General features: G+C 42.4%; 1 protein-coding gene across 1 annotated transcript; it reads left to right on the top strand.

Moving 5' to 3' along the window:
* Positions 1-755: 755 nt before the first annotated feature.
* LOC138775383 (uncharacterized) lies at positions 756-23,706 on the top strand (the record flags this gene model as incomplete). Its single annotated transcript, XM_069955927.1, has 7 exons — positions 756-961; positions 1,059-1,073; positions 4,508-4,628; positions 4,733-4,803; positions 21,972-22,022; positions 23,142-23,267; positions 23,473-23,706. Coding segments are annotated over 7 exons (809 nt in total), but the record flags the coding sequence as incomplete, so codon positions are not given.
* Between the last annotated feature and the right edge of the window lie 246 nt (positions 23,707-23,952).

Genomic DNA, 23,952 nt, shown 5'->3' on the forward strand with positions numbered 1-23,952 from the left:
AAAAATATGGCCACTTCTCCCCTCTCATCTCCAGTTCATGTGTGGTTTGCAATTAAGCTCCATTTCCTAAATGGAACTGAGTTTGAAACCCTACCCAATCTGGAGACAAGAGGGGGGGGGGGGAGTGGCCATGTTTTTGTAGCTCTGGATAACCCCTTTAAATGGATACAAGTAATGAGTACCGATTTTTCTCAAAATATTGCTTACAAATAGATTGTACTGTGAGCTTTAGGAGAGTTATGTATTTCGTCATGTGAGTAGATCATAAATGTAACAAGTCATAAATGTGAGGTTTAAATGATCTGTAACCCTTTAAGAAAGGTTGCAGAATAAGCTGTGTGTTTTTACATAAGCAGTAGCACTACTGAATGTATCTTCTCTCTTTTTTTTTTTTTTTTTTTTTTTTTTTTTTGCTTGGGCAGTTTTATGCAAAGTGCACCGGTCATCCTGTCATGGGAAAAAAACTTTTGACATGTCAGTGGTGGAGTGCCCCTGCCTGTGACGAGATGGCCCCATAGACTGACATATCAAAAGTTTTTTTTTTTTTTTCTTGTCCACTTTGTTGGTGATTTTGTATGTAGTTTGCAGTGAACTATACATACACAATATGTAGCATATTATATAGTTTATTAAAGTACTTTCAGTTTCATAATAAGCTTTAATCTGTAGACATGTTTGCAACATATACAAATCAATATTATTTGCTCAATATTTATGACTTATCCCATTTATGTGGTTTTTTCCCCTCTTCACAGTTTTTGTATGGCAGTGGCTGTCAGATGATGAATCGTGGATCTCCTATGATGCTAAAACATCCATCTTTCTGGAAACGGCACTGCACACAGACAGCAAGATTGTGTCTCTTTCTCTGGGTGGCAAGCATTATACGATTGATCTTGGAGCATGGTGCAGAAAAATACCCAAACACAGTATGAAAGACAGATTCAGCGCTGTTTATCTGGTATGTCTGCTGAATAATTAAAGGGAATGTATAGTTGGAAAAAGACCTGTTGTCCATATAAAGTTTTTATGTTAGTGTCACTGTTTTGTTTTTGCAGAAATCAATAGTCCAGGTGATTTTTAAATAAACTTTGTAATTGGGCTTATTAGGCAAATATGCCATTATCTGCATTCGAAAGACTTTCCCCAGGTCCCCCCCCTCCCTCCTCTCTCTCATTCACTGCTCATTATCAGGAATCTCGACTTTTACATCAGTCTGTCTGTTCTATGGGGGAGGGAGGAGGCAGATTAGTCGTCAGCAGAGAACAAAGGATTACACAGCGGAAGCTGCATAAAAGCCGGTATTCAGAGGTCAGTCCTGACTGTCAGAGGAAATAGCCGGTGAAGTAGCTGTAAATTAACTCTGTTGCCCTCTTTTGGTGCCTTATCTCCCTCCACCTCTCCATAGAAAATCATGAAGACAGGGGGAGAGCTTCAAACTGCTTTTTCATGATAAAATGCATTTTTCGGCTAATAACCAGTTACAAAATTTCTTTAAATCACCTGTACTATTGATTTCTGCAAAAACATTAAACGACAGTGACACTTTAAGCCTTATAATAAGCTGGCACTTCCTGTTCTGTAGAGCTCACTGCTCTGCTGTCTCCTCAGTATCATCACCAGCAGGAATTTAATGAAAGTTGTCCAAATATGTAGCTAACACATCTGTCTTTCTCAATAAGTTATGGGTACAGCTCCCCTTTACTGCCCATTGATCTAGAGCAGTGATTTTCAACTTTTTTTGAGCCGCGGCACACTTTTTATACTTGAAAAATCCCGGGGCACACCACCAACCAAAATGGCACAAAATGACACTAAAACAGTACATATTATACATATAGTTAATAATATAGATTCTAAATGTATTTATACTCACTCAGTGTGAAACCTGGGCCTGTTTTCTTCTCCCCCCTGTGCTTCTCTCCTGTGCTTCTCTCCTGTGCTTCTTCTCTGTTCTCTCCTTTCCTTCTCTCCCTCTGTGCTTCTCTCCTGTGCTTCTCTCCTGTGCTTCTCCCTGTGCTTCTCTCCTGTGCTTCTCTCCTGTGCTTCTCTCCTGTGCTTCTCTCTGTGCTTCTTTGTGCTTCCCTTCCTCTCTCTCCTGTGCTGGCTTCTGTGCTTCTCTCCTTCTCTCTCCTCTCTCCTGCTTCTCTCTCCCTGCTTCTCTCCTGTGCTTCTCTCCTGTGCTTCTCTCCCTGCTTCTCTCCCGTGCTTCTCTCCCGTGCTTCTCTCCCGTGCTTCTCTCCCGTCTTCTCTCCCGTCCCTCTCTTTTCTCCTCTGCTTCTCTCCTGCTTCTCTTCTTCCCTGCTTCTCTCCCCTGCTTCTCTCCCCTGCCCCTTCCCGCTCCTCTCCCCTGCTTCTCTCCCCTGCTTCTCTCCCCTGCTTCTCTCTCCCTGCTTTCTCTCCCCTGTTTCTCCCCTCGCCCCCGCCTCTCCCCCTCTCTCCCAACTCTTCTCTCCTGCTGTTTCTCTCCCCTGCTTCTCTCCCCTGCTTTTCTCCACGCTTTTTTCCTCCGCCTGCTTTTCTCCCCAACTTCTCTCCACCCAAACTTCTCTCCCCGCTTTTCTCTCCGCTGTTTCTCTCCCCGCGTCTTCTCCCCCTGTTTCTCTCCCCAAACTTCTCTCCTGTTTCTCTCCCCCATTGTTATCTCCTGTTTCACAGGGGCACCATAGTTTGGGGAACTTTTCCCGCGGCACAGTGTCGCTCGCGGCACACTGGTTGAAAATCACTGATCTAGAGGGTATGTCGGTCTTATGCTTAACTCTTCACACTCCCCCTAATGTCCTCTCCTTTGGCATCTTTAAAGACTCAGAGACATTGCTGAAGGACACCGGGGGGGAGTGTGGATGGTATAAGATGGATTGTTTTGAGGTTTTACAGGGCAGCATCATAAAGTTTTTAAGTGCTGGAGTATCCCTTTAAAGGCAGCTCAGCAAGGTGGCTTTCCCCACAGTTATTTACAGAAAATAGCATAAATTTAAAATCTCTTATTGGCAACTAAAACCATATTAAAATGAAACTCTAAAACGAGATACCATGCATTTAGTGAAGAAAAATATAGGTGAAAGATTTGGGATAACCCCTTAAAGGGAATGTATATTATTTTTTTGTTACATAACCCCTTTACTATTATAACTTCAAAACAACAAACCTAATTTTAGTAGTAGTGAGACCCAGTTACTATTTTGGGAACACTCTCTTTAAATGATAAGCATACAGATTAGATGACCATAATGGTCTGCTCGTTCTTGACAATCACATTGAAATTATATCTGCCCGTGAAGAACAAGTTTGAATGGAACCTGGCAGACTAACCTGTGGGGTTCTGCTGAGCTGCTTGTTTTATTAGGGGAAAAAAAAATCACTACATGCAGCAGTGTTTTTCACCCTTTTTAGGCTGGGTTCACACTACGTATATTTCAGTCAGTATTGTGGTCCTCCTATTGCAACCAAAACCAGGAGTGGATTAAAAACACAGAAAGGCTCTGTTCACACAATGTTGAAATTGAGTGGATGGCCGTCATTTAATGGCAAATATTTGCTGTTTTAAAACAACGGCTGTTATATTGAAATAACGGCAGTTATTTACTGTTATATGGCGGCCATCCACTCAATTTCAACATTGTGTGAACAGAGCCTTTCTGTGTTTTTAATCCACTCCTGGTTTTGGTTGCAATATGCAGGACCACAATACTGACTGAAATATACGTAGTGTTGAACCCAGCCTTTAAAGAGGGTTTCATAGATGAAAACATTGAGGGTGAAACCTTTAAAGTGGCTTGAAATTCAGATGGCCAATGACCAAATTGACCAAATATTGTTTTTTTCCAACATCCATACCTTGTTGGGGCCTCAAAGTTTTGGCCCCACTGGTTTGATACTGGTAGTATCATTAGAATAGGCCATCAAAATTGCGATCCTGGAATTTTCCCCTTAAAGGAGAAGTCCACTAAAGTAAAAATCTTAAGCAGGCCGGAGGGTGCAGGAACACAATAAAGTATGCTTACCTGTCCCTGTGCCCTTGATGTGCTGCTGTCAGCCCCCAGATGTCATTCTCTGCCAGCAGCTGGGTCACTTACCAGACTTCTCCAGCTGCAATGTCACAGCCTGGCTGAGGGATTTGCCCGCTCAGGCCACTCACTGACTGGCTGACTGGGCAGTCCATCAGTGGGGTACGTCATGTTGCAGCTGCAGGCATCGGAATGTCAGGGCTGCAGAGGCGCAGAGAATGGGTAAGTACTGTATGCTTTCTTATGTCCCACTCCCCTGCCTGAGATTTTTTCAGTTTGAGATTTTTAAATTTGTGACTTTAAATATGAGATATCAAGCAATGGATGCTCTGAGCAAAATCTTGGATACAGATGTGATTTCAGCCTTAGCTGTCAAGAGAACTTTTTTCTAAGGTATATAGTTGTAGGAAAACTGTCACAAATGAGTAATACAAATACTTAAGAGTGAAGCAACTTTTGTGATATTTATTTCTTCTGTATTAAATGAAATGTTTCTGCAGTTTGCTTTAGATGTCCTAGCCGATGATGAAGATGACAGTATTAGTAATGGACCTTCTGCAAAACGACTTAGAGGAAACAGGAGTATTGAAAGTGGAGACAGTGAATCTGAGGACAGCAAAGGTAATCATTTACTTCATGTCTTTTATTTGTTTTTATCATCTACTCAGCAATTTATATTTAAAGGCCTTTAATCCAAACTTTTTTTTTTTTTTTTTTAAATACAGAACACATTAGAACCCTTGTCTTAAAGGGTAAGGCCCCTGTGGATCCAGAATGCTCAAGCAAGCTTGGAAAGGTACGCTGTCTGATTTATCCTGAAGCTTACCTGGCACAAAGTACACCGGACCCAATCAACATGCAACTGTGCATGACCCACATTCTGATACAATCAGGGTTGCGGTGTGGTGTGGATACCTGAACTTCCAGCGGCAAATTGATTGCATGCTGATCGGGTCCAGGGTCCTTTGTGACAGGTTTCATAAAGATGAAATTAGGCCTGTGTTCATGGGGAGGCACAATGATTGGATTATTGATGATATTCAAGTAGTATAGACTTGTTACTGTACCATTCACAAAGTGTAGGGCAGTTCTCGATTGACTAAACACACTTGCTCCCACTGTAACACCACCACTATGTGAGGCAGCATTGGCTGCTGGAGACTAATATCTCAAATGGAATGACTTGCACATTCTCCAAATCTAAATCCCATAGAAAACCTATGGAGTCACTTTGTAGAGGCTCGTAATTCTCTACCCCAGAACCTCAATGACCTGAGGGCCGTGCTTCAAGAAGAAAGGAATATGCCATGTCCCAGCAGACAATAAATTGACTTTGTGAATAGCATACAGTGTCGTCAGGCTGTAATTGATGCTTGAGGGCACATGACAAGTTATTGAGGCATTGACATTTTTTGTTGGGGTTGTACCCACTACCACTGTTGGCTTTTGTTTTCAAACATTATTTGAGATGAGGAAATCACCCTTCCATGCTTCTACTTAAAGAGGACTCCCGACCCCCAGCTAGATCCCCTTATACAGACCTCATCTAGCAGAGTCACGGTCCTGGGACGGAGATATCCCGGTCAGAAGCAATCACGTGTTGTGGAGATAGGTCCGGACTCCATAGAGAATGAATGGAGCCGTGCACACGCTGCAGAGATGAGTCCAGCTCCATTCTATGGACGCCGGACCTATCTCCACAGCGTGCACGCCGGCTTCTGACCAGGATATCTCCGTCCCGGGAGCGGGACTTGGCCAGATGAGGTCTGTATAAGGGGATCTAGCTGGGAGTCGGGAGCCTGTCCTACTGGAACAGTTTAAATGTGGCTGTGTCAGTACAGTAGCATAAAGAATTAGGCTAAGTTCACACTACATAAAAGTACGTCCGTTGTTGCATGATGGCAGGGGGACACTGAGGGACACAGGGCACTGGAGATGCACTGAGTATCCCTCTGCACTCATCCTCTCCAGCATGTAAATGTATGCCCGTTTGCGTTAAGGCACGGGTTTTGGGGGCGTACACTTATGCCCGCGGTCGTTAAGGGGGTTAATGCGCCTGTGAACACTGCCTATTGATCTATGGGATCCCGGCCGGAGCGTATACACATCGCATCAGAACCCTACGGCCGGTAGCGTCACAGCGTGTGAACATAGCCTTAAATTGTTTTGGAGCTCTCAGGCATCATAATGGCGGGAGGTCCGTACTGTACGGGACTGTATATTACAGATGTGTGAATAGGGCTGTACTTCTTCTTTTCTTGTAAAATGTCAGGAATGTGCAGTAGCCTGGTGTGAACTGGCTTGGTTTTTGCTTTTGTGTGACACACCCGATTACTTAGCTGCGGCAATTCAAGTCTATCAGAGCTCATTAGAGCTTCTGTGTAAATGGACCCTTAGGGTCCTATTCCACGGGCCGAGGAGGGCTCCGATCAACTAAGTAAAGGAGCTGGCGATCTGCTAGATCGTCGCTCGTTTACTGGGCCTATTCCACGGCCCGAAGATCGTTGAGTGAGGGCTGCAAAGACATCATTACCAATGTCCTTGCAGCAGCATACATTACCTGCAGGTCTTCTCCGCGCTGTCTTCATCCCAGGGTCCCCGCGCGCTCTATCTTCTGAATGGCCGGTCAGCTGACAGGCCACACTCAGCCAATCACAGGCCGCGGCGGTCCCGGCCTGTGATTGGCTGAACGCTCCGTCAGCTGACCGGCCATTCAAAAGATAGAGCGCGCAGGACCCGGGGATGAAGACAGCGCGGAGAAGACCTGCATGTAATGTATGCTGCTGCTGCTGCTGTCAGTCTGACAGTGTACACAATAGTGATGTATTTTGTATTATAAAAAATATTCTATCAATGACATACAATATAGACCTTTATTCATGACATAGCTGAGGCCAACACGGCCCTGCCAACATAATCAAGAATAACATGCCTGCTCAACACCTATGTAGAGTTGGATTACCGCATTTTTGCGCTTTCGCTTTTTTCTCCTAGTGCTTAAAAGGCCATAGCACTTGCATTTTTTTCACCTAGAGACCCACATGAGCCCTTATTTTTTTGTGCCACTAATTGTACTTTGCGATTACAGGCTTAATTTTTGCTTAAAGTACACTGCGAAATCAGAAAAAAGTGTGCTAAAATTGAAATGAAATAACTTTTTAGTTATTTTTTATTTTTTTGGGGTGGGGGGGTTGTGTTTACACCGTTCGCCCTAGGGTAAACTTTTATTTTATGGCTTTTAAAAAAAATTAAAACTTTTTTTTTTTTTTAAAAATATTACAATTGCTATGATACCATGCTTAAAACGCTTATTACCATGGACGCCCTCCATAAGCCCCTTTATACTCTTTATAGGTAACTCCCATGAGCTGCCTCTACTAAATTAACCTCATCTTTGCATCTGCCTCCCTTTTCTTTCTATTCCTCTGATAATTGACATTACTGTGCTGCCTTGGATTACGCGCATAATTCGTTCCGGGACCGTGCTTGTAATCCAAATTCACTCTTAAACAAAACCTAATTTTCCCATAAGAAATCATAGAAATGCAGACAGTTAGTTCCACACCCCAAATATAATTTATTCTGAATAACATGTAAAACAAATAAAAAACATACATTTAGAAACTTAGAAACAGCTAAATATGTCAAGTTACTGTACAGTAATGGAGAGGATGGAAAACACAAGGGCTCACAGAGACTGCAGGGAGCATGAAGTAATGAGCAGGGCAGATGTGGGCACAGTATAGCAGCACACTCTGTCCGGGGAGAGAGGGGTTACAGCTATGGAGATATTCCCGCCACAGTCCTGTCCCCTGATGCAAGCCCCAGCCTGAAGTGAATTTGCTATGATTTGGAAGATGAGGGAGACTTCCTGGGTCAGAGTACAGGGCTGTAGACCACACTATGCAAGTCGATACCCCCTCCTCCACTCCCCTCCGACCCAGTACAGGGAGCTCTTAAACCAAGTCACAATTTTGAAAAACTGAGCTGCTCTTGCAAAATGCTCTCAATCCAAGTTACTCTTAAACCGAGGTACTATTGTACCTTCAACTACTCATATGATTGATTTTTTTTTATTTTTTTTTCTCCGACATTTGTCCTTTTTCAATTGTTACATTATCTTTTTATTTTTATAGAGTTTGGACATTTGATAATATAACCTGTCACACATATCAGCATAACTTTAAGTGTTCCTTGACATTTTTTATGCCATACATTTACTATTGTTGTGGTGTACGCTGCTGTTCTGATGCACTAATAAAAAAAAAAAAAAATAAAAAGATTAAAGGGAACCAATCACACTAAAATTGGCCATAAAGCTAAGGAAAGGTGCTGGTACCATCAGCCAGCAGCTTCCTAAACATCCCCTGTACCCTCCGTCCCATGTACATACAGCCCGCAAAGTTAGTTTAATAGTCTCCCGCACTCTATGTAAATTACCATGCAAGAAGTCACGGTGGGCGGGTGGCTGGTCAAGAAGTCACGGTGGGCGGGGGCTTCCTCAAGTAGTCACTGGGTCCTGGGTCGGCTCCGGCACTGTAATCACGCCCCTCTGGGCGTGTTGGAAAGCGGCGCCTTGTGGCGTCACTGGGGGGGGCTGGCATTGCACATCGGCCACGCCGATGTCTTTACTATACTGCGCATGCGCAGTGCAGCCGGATAAGAAGCTCCAAGGGGGGCGTGATTACAGCGCCGGAGCCGGCCCAGGACCCAGTGACTGCTTGAAGAAGCCCCCGCCCACCGTGACTACTTGACCAGCCACCCGCCCACCGTGACTTCTTGCATGGTAATTTACATAGTAGCACGGGAAACTATTAAACTAACTTTGCGGGCTGTATGTACATGGGACGGAGGGTACAGGGGGATGTTTAGGAAGCGTGCTGGCTGATGTACCAGCACCTTTCCTTAGCTTTATGGCCAATTTTAGTGTGATTGGTTCCCTTTAAGAGCAGTAGTTCCTTGCGTGGACAACATTCTTACTATAGCAGACTCGGCAGAACCATGTATCCTCTTCAGTCCCATGGCTGGATCATGAACAGTTGAGTTTCTAAGGGTCCTATTAGGTACAATTTTTTTATTTTTACTGATTTTAACAATAATAATAATAATAAATTTATTTGTTTAGCGCCAACAGATTCCGCAGCGCTTTTTTTTCTATGCATACAGTACAGAGGTACATAATACGCAGTTAAATTGGAATAAATAAGTACATAGTTAATAAAAATAACAAAAAATACAAAATACAGAGTATAGACGAGACTGCTCGTTGGAGCTTACAGACTAATTTTTCATAGACACCAGGCATAAGTGCTTATTGTCCATAATCCAGTCATTGTACATAATTAGAATTACAGGATGAGCCAGTAAACAACGCCAATGTCTGATGCAGGTAAACATATAAAGTGCAGGAACAGTCAGAGAAATAGAGCAAGGGAAACAGAAGGGGGAAAACAGTTTAGGGAACGTTATAAGCGAGCCTGAAGAGATGGGTCTTCAGGGCACGCTTGAAACTGTGGGTATTGGGTATGAGTCTGATGTGTTTGGGTAGGGCATTCCAGAAAATTGGTGCAGCACGAGAGAAGTCTTGGAGGCGGGAATGAGAGGTTCTGATTATGGAAGATGTTAAGGTTAGATCATTTGCAGAGCGCAGAGCACGGGAAGGATGATGGGTGGAGATGAGGGAGGAGATGTATGGAGGGGCAGAGTTGTGGAGAGCTTTATGGGTGAGGGTGAGGAGCTTGAAGTGGATTCTGGATTTGATGGGTAACCAGTGCAGTGACTGGCACAGAGGAGAGACATCGGTATAGCGGCTGGAGAGGAAGATGAGTCTGGCTGCTGCGTTCAGGATAGACTGGAGAGGGGAGAGCTTAGACAGAGGAAGACCGATTAGTAGGGAGTTACAGTAGTCAAGACGGGAGTGGATCAGGGCGACAGTCAGAGTCTGAGCAGTGTCAGTGGTGAGGAATGGGCGGATTCTGGATATGTTTTTGAGATGGAGATGACAGGAGCGTGTAAGAGCTTGGATATAGGGAGTAAAGGATAGATTGGAGTCCAACAAAACCCCCAGACATCGAGCCTGATGCACAGGAGTGATGCTAGTACCACAGACTGAGAGGGAGATGTCGGGTTTAGGTTTGTTAGAGGGAGGAAATACAAGAAGTTCAGTTTTAGAGAGATTAAGTTTGAGAAACAGAGAGGTCATAGTGTTAGAGAGAGCGGATAGGCAGTCACTAGTATTTTGCAGGAAGGCAGGGGAGACGTCACGGGAAGAAGTGTATAACTGGGTGTCATCAGCATAGAGATGGTATTGGAAACCAAACCTGCTGATGGTCTGTCCGATGGGGGCTGTATAGAGGGAGAAGAGGAGGGGACCCAGGACTGACCCCTGGGGAACCCCAACAGTAAGAGGTAGGGGACTGGAAGTAGAGCCCGAGAAGGATACACTGAAGGAGCGGTCAGAGAGGTAGGAAGAGAACCAAGAGAGAGCAGAGTCCTTGAGGCCAAGAGAGCTGAGCATGGAGAGGAGAAGCTGGTGGTCCACAGTGTCAAACGCTGCTGAGAGATCCAGGAGAATCAGCAAGGAGTAGTTTCCTTGTGACTTGGCCTTCAGGAGGTCATTTGACACTTTGGTGAGAGCAGTTTCAGTGGAGTGAAGGGATCAGAAGCCGGACTGTAGAGGGTCAAGAAGAGAGTTATCAGAAAGATAGCGGGTTAGGCGAGAGTAGACAAGACGTTCCAGGAGCTTAGAGATGAAGGGGAGATTGGAGACAGGCCGATAGTTGGCTGCACAGGATGGATCTAAAGAAGGTTTTTCCAGCAGTGGGGTTATAATAGAGTGTTTGAATGAGGAGGGAAAGATACCAGAGGAGAGGGAAAGGTTGAATATTTTGGTGAGGTGAGCAGTGACAGCAGGAGAGAGGGACTGGAGGAGGTGCGAGGGAATAGGGTCACTAGGGCAGGTAGTAGGACGAGAGGAGGAGAGGAGCTTGGAGACTTCTTCCTCTGTCACTGGGTCAAAGGCTGAGAGCGAAGGGGAGAGGGAAGGGGAACCTATGGGAGAAGTAATAGGAGCTGTGGGACTTTGGGGCTGGGAGGTGATGTCGGAGCGGAGAGTGTCAATTTTGGTTTTAAAGAAGGAGGCCAGGTCTTCAGCGCAGAGGTCAGTAATGGGTGTTGAAGAGGTGTTTTGGATTGTTGGAGAGGGAAGAGATGAGAGAGGTAAAGTAAGCCTGTTTGGCAAGGTGGAGGGCAGAGTAATAAGATTTGAGGGTGAATTTGTAATGAATGAAATCAGCAGAGGTTCTCTATTTCCTCCACAGACGTTCGGCCGTCCTGGAGCACCGCCGAAGAAAGCGAGTTTCCGGGGTGTGCCAGGGCTGCCGGCATCTGTGGCGGGGTGTGCGGAGAGTAGGGCGAGCTACAGAGTCTAGGGTAGTTTTAAGGGTGTTGTGGTAGTGTTGTGTGGCTGTGTTTGGGCAGGTGAGGGATGAGATTGGGGACAGTGAGGATTGAAGGGAGTCTGAGTTGAGGAGTGTTAATACCACATAGATTTCTGTATATGTATGGGGTAGGAGTGTCAGGAGTGGGGCAGATGTTGGTAATGGAGAAAGAGAGAAGGTTGTGGTCTGATAGCTCAGATGGATCGTTAGAAAAGTTAGAAACAGAACCAGTGCAGAAGAAGATCAGATCCAGGGAATTCCCACCATTGTGTGTGGGAGAGTTGGTTAGTTGTGAGAGGCCAAAGGAGGAGGTTAGAGAGAGAAGCTGAGAGGCAGCAGGGAGATGGGAGTATCAATAGGGATGTTGAAGTCACCCAGAATAAGTGTGGGGACTTCTGTACATAAGAAATGAGGGAGCCAGGTGGCAAAGTGGTCAAGGAATTGTCGAGGAGAGCCAGGGGGACGGTAGATGACAGCTACTCTAAGGGGGAGTGGGCGGAAGAGTCTGAGGGTGTGAACCTCGAAGGAGGGGAATGAGAGTGAGGGCTCAGGTGAGATTACCTGGAAGGTGCACTGTGGGAGAGAAGGACCCAAACTCCTCCACCATGCCTACCCTCAGGTCTGGGAGTGTGGGAGAGATGAAAACCACCATAGGATAGAGCAGCAGGGGAAGCAGTGTCCGATGGTTGCAGCAGGTTTCAGTGAGGATTTGTTAATGAAGAGATCATGAATCTCAGTGAGTTTGTTACACACTGAGCGAGAGTTCAAGAGGGCGCAGGTGAAGGATGCTGGAGAGACCGAGGAAAGGTGAGGACGGCAGCCAGTGGTTCTCAGTGAGCTTAAAACAGTTTTGGATGGAAGTGAAAGAGAAGGATTAGCATTAAAGGAAGGAGGACCAGGATTAGGAGAGATGTCACCAGCAGCCAGAAGCAGGAGGGTAGAAAGAGACAGCAGGTGGTTAAGCAGAAGGTAAAAGACTTGTGAGAGCGACTTCTGTGCTGAACAGTGGAAGGAGTTGTAGGGAGGTGAGTGAGAGTGTACAGGGTATGGGAGCAATGCATAGGGGAGGAGAGGAGAGAGGGGCTGATGTGGATGTAATTTATAGTGTGGATAGAGGGTGGGTAGGACAGACAGAGAACACAGGAGGTGCAGACAAGGAGAGTTAGGAAGTTAATGAAGTATTTCATGGTGATCAGATGTAACTTACAAAAGAGTGTATTTTCAGCAGTCCTTCTCTGATCAATTTTGATCCAATTCTGGCCTAATTCTGAATTTAGCACTTAAAGATTGCACTTTAAGATGTGCAAAAATGAGACCAAGGTCTAAAATGAGACCTTGTCTCTAAATTTATACTACTAGGTCCAGGAAGTTGAATCAGATTTGATCAGAGCTCAGGTGTGAAAAAGGGTGGGGGGGCAGAGCAAAGGGGAGAAACTAATCAGTGGGGAAAGTAAAGACGGTGCCATGCTAAGGTAAAACAATAATACACATACCAATGAAAGTACAAAGACACAATTACTGAGGGGATGCTGGGGTTTGTAGTGGACACATACCAATGAAAGTACAAAGACACAATTACTGAGGGGATGCTGGGGTTTGTAGTGGGCACATACCTGTAACAAGAGACGAGCAGATCAGATCAGCTGGCAGTTGTATTAGTGTATTAACAATGACAAATGAGCATTTTTGGGAACGACCTGAAATCCAAAACACAGAATCGTTTACTCCGTCTGATCCCAGCCAAAGAACAAACAATGTGTACATATACAGAGGATTAGCAAAGGATTAGTGAACGATTTAATAATTTTAGTGTCCGGTTAAAAGATGCGATTGACACACACACAATTTGTCGACTCTTGCCTCCATACACACACAATAATTATTGCTTAAATTCAAACAATTTAAGGATTTTTTTGCGCAATAATAGTCCTGTGTAATAGGGCCCTAAGTTTATTAGCACAGTGGAGAGAAGTAGACCTAGAATTAGTGAGCTTCTTATTCACCCACTCCCCCCTACCCTTGGACCTTAATTGTGCTTTCAGATCTTTCTGTATCTCCAGCCTATTTACTCTATATCTGTAAGACTACTTAAAGGGGTTGTCCAGCGAAAAAATGTTTTCTTTCAAATCAACTGGTATCAGAAAGTTAAATAGATTTGTAATTTACTTCTATTTAAAAATCTCAAGTCTTCCCATACTTATAAACTACTATATATCCTGCAGGAAGTGTTGTTTGTTTACATTCAGAAACAGTGCTCTCTGCTGACATCTCTGGCGGAGTCAGGAACTGTCCTGAGCAGGAGAGGTTTTCTATGGGGACTTGCTGCTGCTCTGGACAGTTCCTGACTCCGCCAGAGATGTCAGTAGAGAGCACTGTTTCTGAATGTAAACAAACAACACTTCATGCAGGATATATAGTAGCTAATAAGTATGGAAAGACTTGAGATTTTTAAATAGAAGTAAATTACAAATCTGTTTAACTTTCTGAAACCAGTTGATTTGAAAGAAATTTTTTTTTCGCTGGACAACCCCTTTAACCTAAAACTGTAGTCTTGGTCGCTATTACGTAGAGCCACTGGGTTTCAGGCACAGTCTATTCAAGAACCCTTTCTCAGCATTCTTGAAGATAGACCATGCAGCCCTTGTTAACTGATTACACAGGCCAACAAAAAACAACTTTTTTTATGTTTCTTTTGATGAAAATATGCAAATATTACTAATTTTGGGTCAAGAAACTCAAATATACCACAGAATTGTTTAATTAGCTCTCGTTTTTTAGATACACGCCATGGAAGTATGTGCTGTAGGTAGCGAGAAGCGTTCATTACAAGATTATATCGTGGTAAATACTTGAAATCAAAGTATTTTAGGAGTGATACCTTTATTGGCCAACAAAAATAGTTAGAGCTGTGAGCTTTCGGGATTCACAAGATCCCTTCATCAGACAAGTTCACAATGAATGACTTACAGAACGGTACAACATTTTAGGGATGTTACAAGCAAGAAGGGAGATACCCTCTGTGATGGGGGGGGGGGGGTATATACATCACATAGATAAGCCAGGGCAATAAAAAGGACTTGTTGTAAATTGAAGCTTATTTGGAAGTCCAAGATTGTTGGTCAGTTAAGTCTTATCTGTGGAGTGTGTCCATGTAGTGGGTCATAAATCCAGGTGCCAGGTTTAATCCATGTGTTAATGACTGGACTGTTTTTATCAATTTGAATTCCCACACTTTCCTTTCTCTGTCACTCTGGAAGTGACCTTTGAGGACCATAACCCTTAAATCTGTTATTCTATGGTCCAGTCCTGAAAAATGTTGGCCTACAGGGGTGTTGAGACTTCTTTTTATTGTATGTCTATGTAAGTTCATTCTAGTTTGTAGTTTCTGTTTTGTTTCCCCAATGTAAATCCCTGTGGGGCATCGTGTACACTTTATCATGTAGACCACATTGGAGGATGGACATAAGAAAGCATTGGTGATTGTGTAGTCCCGCTTTGTGTTGGGGATGCGGATTGTGTTTGTTTGCAATATGTGGGGACATGTGCTGGATTTTCTGTTGTTGCAAGGGAAGGTGCCAGTCTCTGTTGTTGATGTCAGAGCGCTTTTTACAAGGAGGTTTCTTAAATTCGGGGGTTGTTTGAATGAAAGAGGTAATTCTGGGAAAATCTCTTTCAGTCTGTTGTCCCTCTGGAATATTGGTTGTAGTTCAGCAGAAATCTATGAAGATCCTAAAAAAAAGGTTGCTGCTGAACTACAACCAATATTACCTCTTCTTTCATTCAAACAAACATTTAAGAAACCGCTTTGTAAAAAGCGCTCTGACATCAACAACAGAGACTGGCACCTTCCCTTGCAACAACAGAAAATGCAGCACATGTCCCCACATATTGCAAACAAACACAATCCGCATCCCCAACACACAGCGAGACTACACAATCACCAATGCTTTCTCATGTACATCCTCCAATGTGGTCTACATGATAAAGTGTACACGATGCCCCACAGGGATTTACATTGGGGAAACAAAACAGAAACTACAAACTAGAATGAACTTACATAGACATACAATAAAAATAAAATTCAAATTGATAAAAACATTCCAGTCATTAACACATGGACTAAACCTGGCACCTGGACTAACACATGGACTAAACCTGGCACACTCCACAGATAAGACTGAACCGAACAACAATCTTGGACTTCCAAATAAGCTTTAATTTACAACAAGTCCTTTTTATTGCCCTGGCTTATCTATGTGATGTATAACCCCCCCCCCCCCCCCCCATTCACAGATGTCTCTCCCTTGTTGCTTATAACATACCTAAAATGTTGTGCTGTTTCTGTAAGTCATTCATTTGTGAACTTGTCTGACAAAGGGATCTTGTGAATCCCGAAAGCTCACAGCTCTAACTATTTTTTGTTGGCCAATAAAGGTATCACGATATGGATTTTTCTGGCTAACACGGTACCATACTATACATTTTTTTTATTACAAGAGTATAAATTGCACACAAATGTCATGTTCAAACTTGAAATATTTCACAGTGAATGTTTAAAATAGCACAAAATAGCAAGAACACAATACAGTAATTGCACACAACAGTTCAGACAAGACCTATTCACGAGAACGCTTTCTTTGTTTATTGTTTTTATTGTTTATAGTACAAACTATGCAGACACAATGAATAAAATGGCTGACATTGGTTCAACAGGTCTGTAATCAGGTTTACCAATACACATTTGGTGAAAATTTTAAATTTCCCTGATAATTCCTGCATAATCATAAATGACCTGTATCTCAGAAACGAGAGCTAAAAATGACTTTTAAGTAACATATTCTTTTTTAGGATGCTAAAATTATTACAAACCAGCTATTTTCATTTCAGAAACATTTTCACTGTTGGCCAGTGTTATCGGACCGTGTAATAGGCCCAGTAAATGAGTGCCAATCTAGCAGATCGGCGCTCCTTTACAGTTATTATCTGGCCGTGTAATAGTACCCTAAGTGTCCCTTTCCTTCATGGTATTACTAGGCTGCATATGGAAAAGGACACCTACTCTCTTTTAGAAGGTAACTGGGTGGTCACTATAGGCTGCAGTGCAACTGGGGATACCAGGACACACAGAGGAGCAGAACACCCATTCTGTAGGTGTTCTGCTTCTACAGTAAGCAGCGAGATGCAGAGAGCACAGTTTGCTTTCTGGCTCCAAAGAGGATAAGTGGCTATTTTGTGCTACCCCACTTAACCCCTTCATTGTACAGCTTTGCCACTTATCTCCTCTCTGGCAGACTGCCTCCTGCTCAGCTTAAGCTGGGGCTCTATAGCCATGGGCCCAGTTCACTAGATGCTTGCTCTTATGTGAAAAACCCTGTTCAGTACTTGTGTATAGTAACCAATGATGCAGTGCTGCTAGCTGCATAGCCTGAGGAGTTAAGTGATTATGCTATGCATCAACACTTCTTAGACTTTGTAAGGTGAGTGCGCTGCTCCTGATCCATAGTATAACCTGGTACCTCAGTAAGCTGATTCAGATGTCAGTCCATAAAATTAAAATTTTAAGGAAGGCAGGCATGGATCCAGCACATCCAAGGAGGTAAAGAACTGTTAATCGTGACACGTTAATTCATATTTAAATTAAAAGCGACACCCACTTGGGGGAACACTGCTACTGGAGTGTTCCCCGGAGTTGGTCTCTGAATATAAATTAAAGTTTCACGTTTAACAGTTCTTTACCTCCTTGGATGTGCTGGATCCATGCCTGCCTTCCTTCCTTCCTTGAAATCTTGCTACAAGTGGGTTGGCTACTCAGGATCCCTGCACCGCCTGATTCATGAACTTGGTCCCGGACATAAACTGGTGAGCCGACACCCAAAGGTATTTGCAAAAAATTAAAACCCTTAAGATGACTTTGCAACCTACAAGACCAATAATTGCAAGTTTTGCTACCTGTTGAATTCAATAGGTAGCAAATCTGCTGAGGATCTCGGGCAGGATTTTGTATGCTCAACAGATATGCTATTAGTTCTCTTCAAATAGTATTTTCACACATAGCATATTAAAATAGTGCTTTATAATGCTCAATTCAATTTGTCTTAACAAATATTTTGTGTTTGACACAACCTGCTAACCCATGATAACATTCTTGTATTTCCTGCGCATGCTGTCCTATTTACCCTTAACTAGGCATCGGTGTGGTCTTTTTCCTCTGAACAAGTCGCGTCTGTGTGTAGGATAGTTTGTAATCACGCCTCTCTGGGCATTGTCACAGTGCAAGGACCTGCAGCATCACTGAGGGGCCGTCCGGTATATTTCTCTGAGCTCCAATGTCTTCACTGGGCTGGACATGAGCAGAACATTTAGTGTCCAATCCCCACTGCTCTTTCCTGTACTGCGTATGTCCGGCCCAGTGAAGACATGGAAGCTCAGGGAAATATATGGACAGTCCCTCTGTGACAGCTGCGGTCCTGCACTGGTGATCAAGCCCAGAGAGCTAGTTCACAGGAAACGACCGCCCCGATGCCTAGTAAAAGGGTAACTGGCATAAGGAGCGGGGAATAAGCGTTTTAAGGTGTTAGCAGTGTCAAACACATGAAATATTAGCAGATTTAAGTAAGTATCATCTTGTGTGATCTGATTTTTGAGTAGGCTGTTATAGGTGAATAGTATAGCAGACTTCAAGTCTTAAGGTTTTCTGGTTTCTCAATTAGGATTCACTTTGGGGTATCCAACCATTATCCAACAACTATTTTATAAATCAATAGTGCAATTTAATGTAAGTTTTTCATTTGTTTATCAGTGAAAAATGTATCCTCTTCCACCGCCCAAAAATAAAAATGATCAGTGGAGGCAATCGGGAGGTGAAAATAAACCTCAACTTACCCCTCCTCGTAGCACCACTTCGGGTCCTGCAGCTCTGCTAGCTGCAACCTCAGGACCCCCTCAGCCAATCTGTGACTGGGGCAGGACACCGCTGCAGTCACTGACTGGCTGGCTGAGCGAGCAACTGCTCAGTCGTGCTCTGACGTTGCTGCAGCCGGCATCTGGACCCTGGAGCGGTGCAATGGTGAGTTTAGATGTTTATTATTTTCACCCCCACCTGCCTGCTGATTTTAATCTCTGTGGGACTTCTAGTTTAAAGCCTTTTTTCTCAGAAAGTGGTTTTTTTTTTTTTTTTTTTTTTAAGGAACATAATTTGGTTTCAACACATTTGTAAAAACCTGTACTATTAAACTTGAACGGTGAACACCATTAAAAGAAAAAACAATATTGCTGGTTTTGGTTACCTTGCATACAAAAAAGTGGAACCATAGAAGCATGTACCAATAAAAACATAAAACTAATATAAATTTGGTATCAAAGTAATCATAATGACCTGCAGAATAAATATAGCATGTCATTTATGACGCACACTGATGGACATCTTGTAAAAAATAAAAAAAAAATGACAATTTGATAATTACTTTTTTGTTTAGCTCTCCCTAAAATTTGAATGTAGCAGTAGTGTGCATACACAACATCAGTGACCGATTCACTCCTACTGGGGCATTCAGAAGACTCATTACTGTAATGGTAGGGTTCTAGCAGTTGGGTTCCCATGATCAGTTGTATTCTTATGCTCTGGTGCACCCAGAACGGCAAAATTAGGCTTTGGAATCCAGCCAAAAGATTGATGTTTCAGTGCAAAGTTTGCCCAAGTTTACATCACCGAGAACTGTCTTACCATAAACTGCTCCCTGATACATTTTCCTAATAGGCATATATTTAAGTGGGGTGCAACATATGGCGGACTGAGTACTGGCATACCTGTGGGAACATTCTCCCTTTTGCTACTGATTTGCATTAAGTTGTGGAAAATACCATTGGGTTGTGGGGTCAACATGCTCACTATACTTCTAATGAATTCCTTGGGGGTGTAGATTACAAAATTGGGCCACTTGTCAGCACTTCCCACTGTACTGGTACCTTAAGGTCAGCACCCTAGAACCATTCTAGCTAAATCTGCACAAAATAATTGTGCTCCTTCCCACCTGAGCCCTATGTGCCCAAACAGCAGTATATAAATGTTAGTGTACATATGCTCCTGTAATCATTGTGAAAATTTTGAACAAAACTAAGTTGCATGGTTTTTTAGCCGTAATGAACTCTCTCCTGTTATGAAAATTAAAGGCAAAACTTTATTTTACTGAAAAAAATGTTTTATTGCCCAATGCTAAAAACTTACCTGAAACACTTGTGGGAGAGGAATGCCCTACTTTGAGGGGTGGTCCCTTTTTTGGGGTTTTTCACTGTACTGGCACCATGGGGGGGGGGCACTGAAAATGTTGCCAAAAAACTATTCCTGCAAAATGGCACATCTTCCTTTAACGTTGCCGTGGTAGTTTATGACCACATGTGGGGTACTACTGTAATCTAGAGAAACTGTAACAAACTTATTCTCCTGTGGCCTTTTAGGCTGAAGCTACATATTTTTATTTATTATTAGTAGTAGTAGTATTAGTATTATTAATAGTATTAGTATTATTAATAGTATTAGTATTATTAATAGTATTATTAATATTAGTAATATTAATATTAGTATTATTATTATTATTATTCAGATTTGTCATTTTATGTATTAATGACACCTGAAATGGAGGAACCACCAATCCTGACCATTTGGATGCAGCTGCAGGACCTAAGTGGCTAACAGAGGGAGGGAGAGAGGTTCTGATGTTGTCACTTGTATTCTAGACATACAATTATAAAGGAAGAATTATAGAAATGTATGCTTTCTTGGCGTTTTTTTTTTGCTTGTGTTTTGTCACATGGTAAATTTCCATAGTGGGAAAGTCTGTGAGGTGTAATTCGCGTTCCAAACTGCGGACACTGTTTAGATCAAGGAGAGCTGTTAGTTTAAGTAGACGTGGTATCTTTCATATATCCAATTGTACTTCCAGATTGTAGAAAAATCCCTTTATTTTTCAATGAAACTGTCAGAGGCTTTCACAAGCTTCTGATCATCTGAGGCTTGTGACGCTTTCCGTCCACAAGGCTCCATTCACACGTCCGCAATTTTGCAGACCTTACGGACCGTGAAGGCCTGTAATGAATTGTTTCCCCGCCTGGCATGATGTATCAATACTACTGTTTGAATCTTTGCAGCAATGTAGCGAAGCAGCTGCGCAGCTCTGTCACTGAAGTGCCATGGAGAGTCAGACATTTGCTCCGATGCCGGCATGATATTGATACGTCATGCCGGGTGGGGAAACTCTCTATACTAGCCTTCACTGTCCATAAGGTCTGCAAAATTTACAGACTTGTGAATGCAACCTTACCATTGCTTGGAGCTCAGCTTGAAACTGACTGACAGTCAAGCAAGGTCAGATACGTTAGGGGGAGTTGGGAGGCATTCCACTTGCAGAAGGTCAGGAGATTGGGAAAGTCTCCTAGGCACTTTTCACTGGAGAATAAAAGTATTTTTCCACATTGTGGCAGTAAAGACAGATATATGAAAGGTACCATGTTGCATTGTTGTAACGGTTATCTGTGTCAGCTGTAGAACATGAGTGGCAGCTGTCAGATTCCCTTTAAAGAAAGTCAGAAAAGTTAAAAAAAAAAAAAAAAAGCACAGAGGGGTGCAGGAACTTGATAAACAAAATATTCTTTACCTGTCCCGGTGCCGTCCGTAGCACCACTCCGCAAGTCCCACTGAAGGCCGCCAACTGTAAGTTTTGGCTGGGATTTGGGTACAGTCAGACCACCCAACTTCTCTGGCTGCAATGTCACGGGCCAGGTTTGTTCGATGCCAGCTCAGCAAGTTAGACTGAGGCTGTGTCCCACCCCAGTCACATGAATGGCTAGTTTTGGTACATGGCGTTGAAGCTGAAGGAGCTGCATGAGGTTGCCGTCTGTCAGCTGGACCTAAGAGAGGTGCCATGGGGCACGAGGAGAGGTAACACTTAAAGGGGTTGTCCTGTGAAATTATTTTTTTTTTTTTTTTTTTTTTTAAATCAACTGATATCAGAAAGTTATATAGATTTGTAATTTACTTCTATTAAAGAAAATCTCCAGTCTCCCTATACTTATTAGTTACTAAATGTCATGCAGGAAATGTTTTTTTATTTTCAGTCTGACTCAGTACTCTCTGCTGACATCTCTGGCCGAGACAGGAACTCTCTCGGGTTTTAGATGAATCCCCATAGAAAACCTCTCCTGCTCTGGACAGTTCCTGTATCGGCCAGAGGTGGCAGCAGAGAGCACTCTGTCAGACTGAAAATAAACATTTCCTGCATGACATACAGCAGCTAATAAGTATGGGAAGACTGGAGATTTTTTAATAGAAATAAATTACAAATCTATATAACTTTCTGACACCAGTTCATTTGAAAGAAAAAGGTTTTTGCTGGACAACCCCTTTAATGTGTTTTTATTTTCCTGAGACTAAGAATTGTTAGGGGGGGGGGGGGAATAAAAAAATTAAAAAAAAAAATAAAATACTCAAGTGTCAACAAAAGCCCAACTTTTTTTTTTCTTTTTGTTTCAGGCTCACGTATACAGCGAAGGTGAAGAGGTATACGATGTTATGTTGAACCAGGTAAGAAAGGTCATGTCTTTCTTTTAATCTATGTCCGTGCGTTGTTTGGTAAATGTTACACTTGGCATGCATTTGTATTTTATTTGATGTGTTTTTTTGTTTGTTTTTATTTTTAAAAAACACATTCCCTTTTATATAAAAAAAAGTTAAAACTTATTAACAATCTGCAGTGGTTGGCACTTAAAGCGCTTACTGAGGAATTACGCTTCAATTTCACAAGATCAAATTGCATAAAAAAACAAAACGTGTGAATGGATCGCAGAATATCAGAAGATCTTAGCTACATAATCATATTACAGGAGGGGATATAGTCCTGACTAAAAGTGACTACCAATTTAAAGGAAATGTATCAGAAAATGGCATATTATTGGATGCAGGTTTTTATTATAAACATTTCATTTTCTTTTCTTTTTTTTTTTTAAATAAAATTTTTAAATTTCTTTGTATATATTATTTTTGCCACTCCCTTGTCTTTTAGAGGAGGGACCTTACTCCTGGAGACCGATAGTCTTAACATTTCTGTCAATTAGATCCCGTCATTTCAACTGCCTTAAAGTAGTCTCATACAGACAATACAGGAAGCTTATGTCTCCAGAATGACCACCCCTAATGACGTTAAAAAAAACTAACATTTAAAAAAAAAATTCTACTGACTTAATTCAAGCAAATAAAATGTAAATATATAATACATTCCCTTTAAACATAAAATATTCTTTACTTGTGCGTCAATTATTTGTAAATCTGAAGTGCATATCCCTTTTCCCAATGGGATAATTCAAATTACCAGAATTTTTTCAACCTTTAAGATGGCCATAGACTCACTGAGAATTTAACCATTTGGACTGTTAATAAGTGGTCTTGGCAAAAACTGTATGTCTGTCATTATGAAATTTGTTTCTAATTGCTGAAAATATACGGGACATGCTTAAAGCCCCGTTCAAACTGGAGTTCGCTGTGGCTGTATTTTAATTGTACAGTAATGCTGGAGCCAAATACTACAATATTGACTCCGTTAGGACGAGGAAAAGAGAACGCAGACCCATGTGCGTGTTGACATGCGGTTTTACATGCAGTTTTATATACGTTTCTCACACTGTCAAACATGCAAATTAACAACAGGAAGCAATTCGGCAGCATTTTATGACTGAATGCTTCAGGGAACAGGACTGGGAGCTTCAGAACTCTAATGTGAAACTGCCATCCCACCAAAGGATGTCCATAAATGTGAAGCACCTCATTCAACAAGTGAGTAACTCCATTGTAAAGATCTGTGTTAAGTATTAATTGTCATGTTTTTGTTTCCATATGTTATGTTTATTTCTGTAATAATGTTTTCTCATTTTTTATTTTAACTTGAATTTTTTTATTTGGATATTTCTGGTGTTCTTGTGTGCTCTGCATTTAGTGATTTGTGTTGTTTTTTTTACCTTTCCTTAATTTTCTAATGCAGGTGGAAACCCATCCTGAGCTTTGGGATGCCGCGTCAGAGGGGTACAGTGACCGGCAGGCAAGAGAGGACGCGTGGACAAGCATCTTCCGCCACCTGTACCCCACCTGGGATGCGCTCACCGCCAAAGAACAGGGGGCCATTGGTAAGTGTCCAACACACAAATTCAATATAAAATCTTTTTGGTTAAAATTAAAAGGAGTACTCGGTCTACTATTTTAATTACATTTTTTTGTTACGTTGAATGCAGTTTATATTATGAGCCGTTTCAGGATGGACCTGTACTGTCTGGAAAATTTTGTCCATCCCACTCCCTCCCCCCTGAAAGATTTTATTAAAACAGTTTCTTTGTTTTATAACAATAGATATTAGCAGCAAAAATAAAATACAAAGACTGAAATGACGAGGTACATTTGAGTCCCTAAGAGCCCTATTTACATGAAGCAGTAATCTGTTGAATCAGGCAGATTCGTCAGATTGTCG

This window comes from Dendropsophus ebraccatus, unplaced genomic scaffold (assembly GCF_027789765.1).
Source record: "Dendropsophus ebraccatus isolate aDenEbr1 unplaced genomic scaffold, aDenEbr1.pat pat_scaffold_1591_ctg1, whole genome shotgun sequence".
NCBI lineage: Eukaryota > Metazoa > Chordata > Amphibia > Anura > Hylidae > Dendropsophus > Dendropsophus ebraccatus.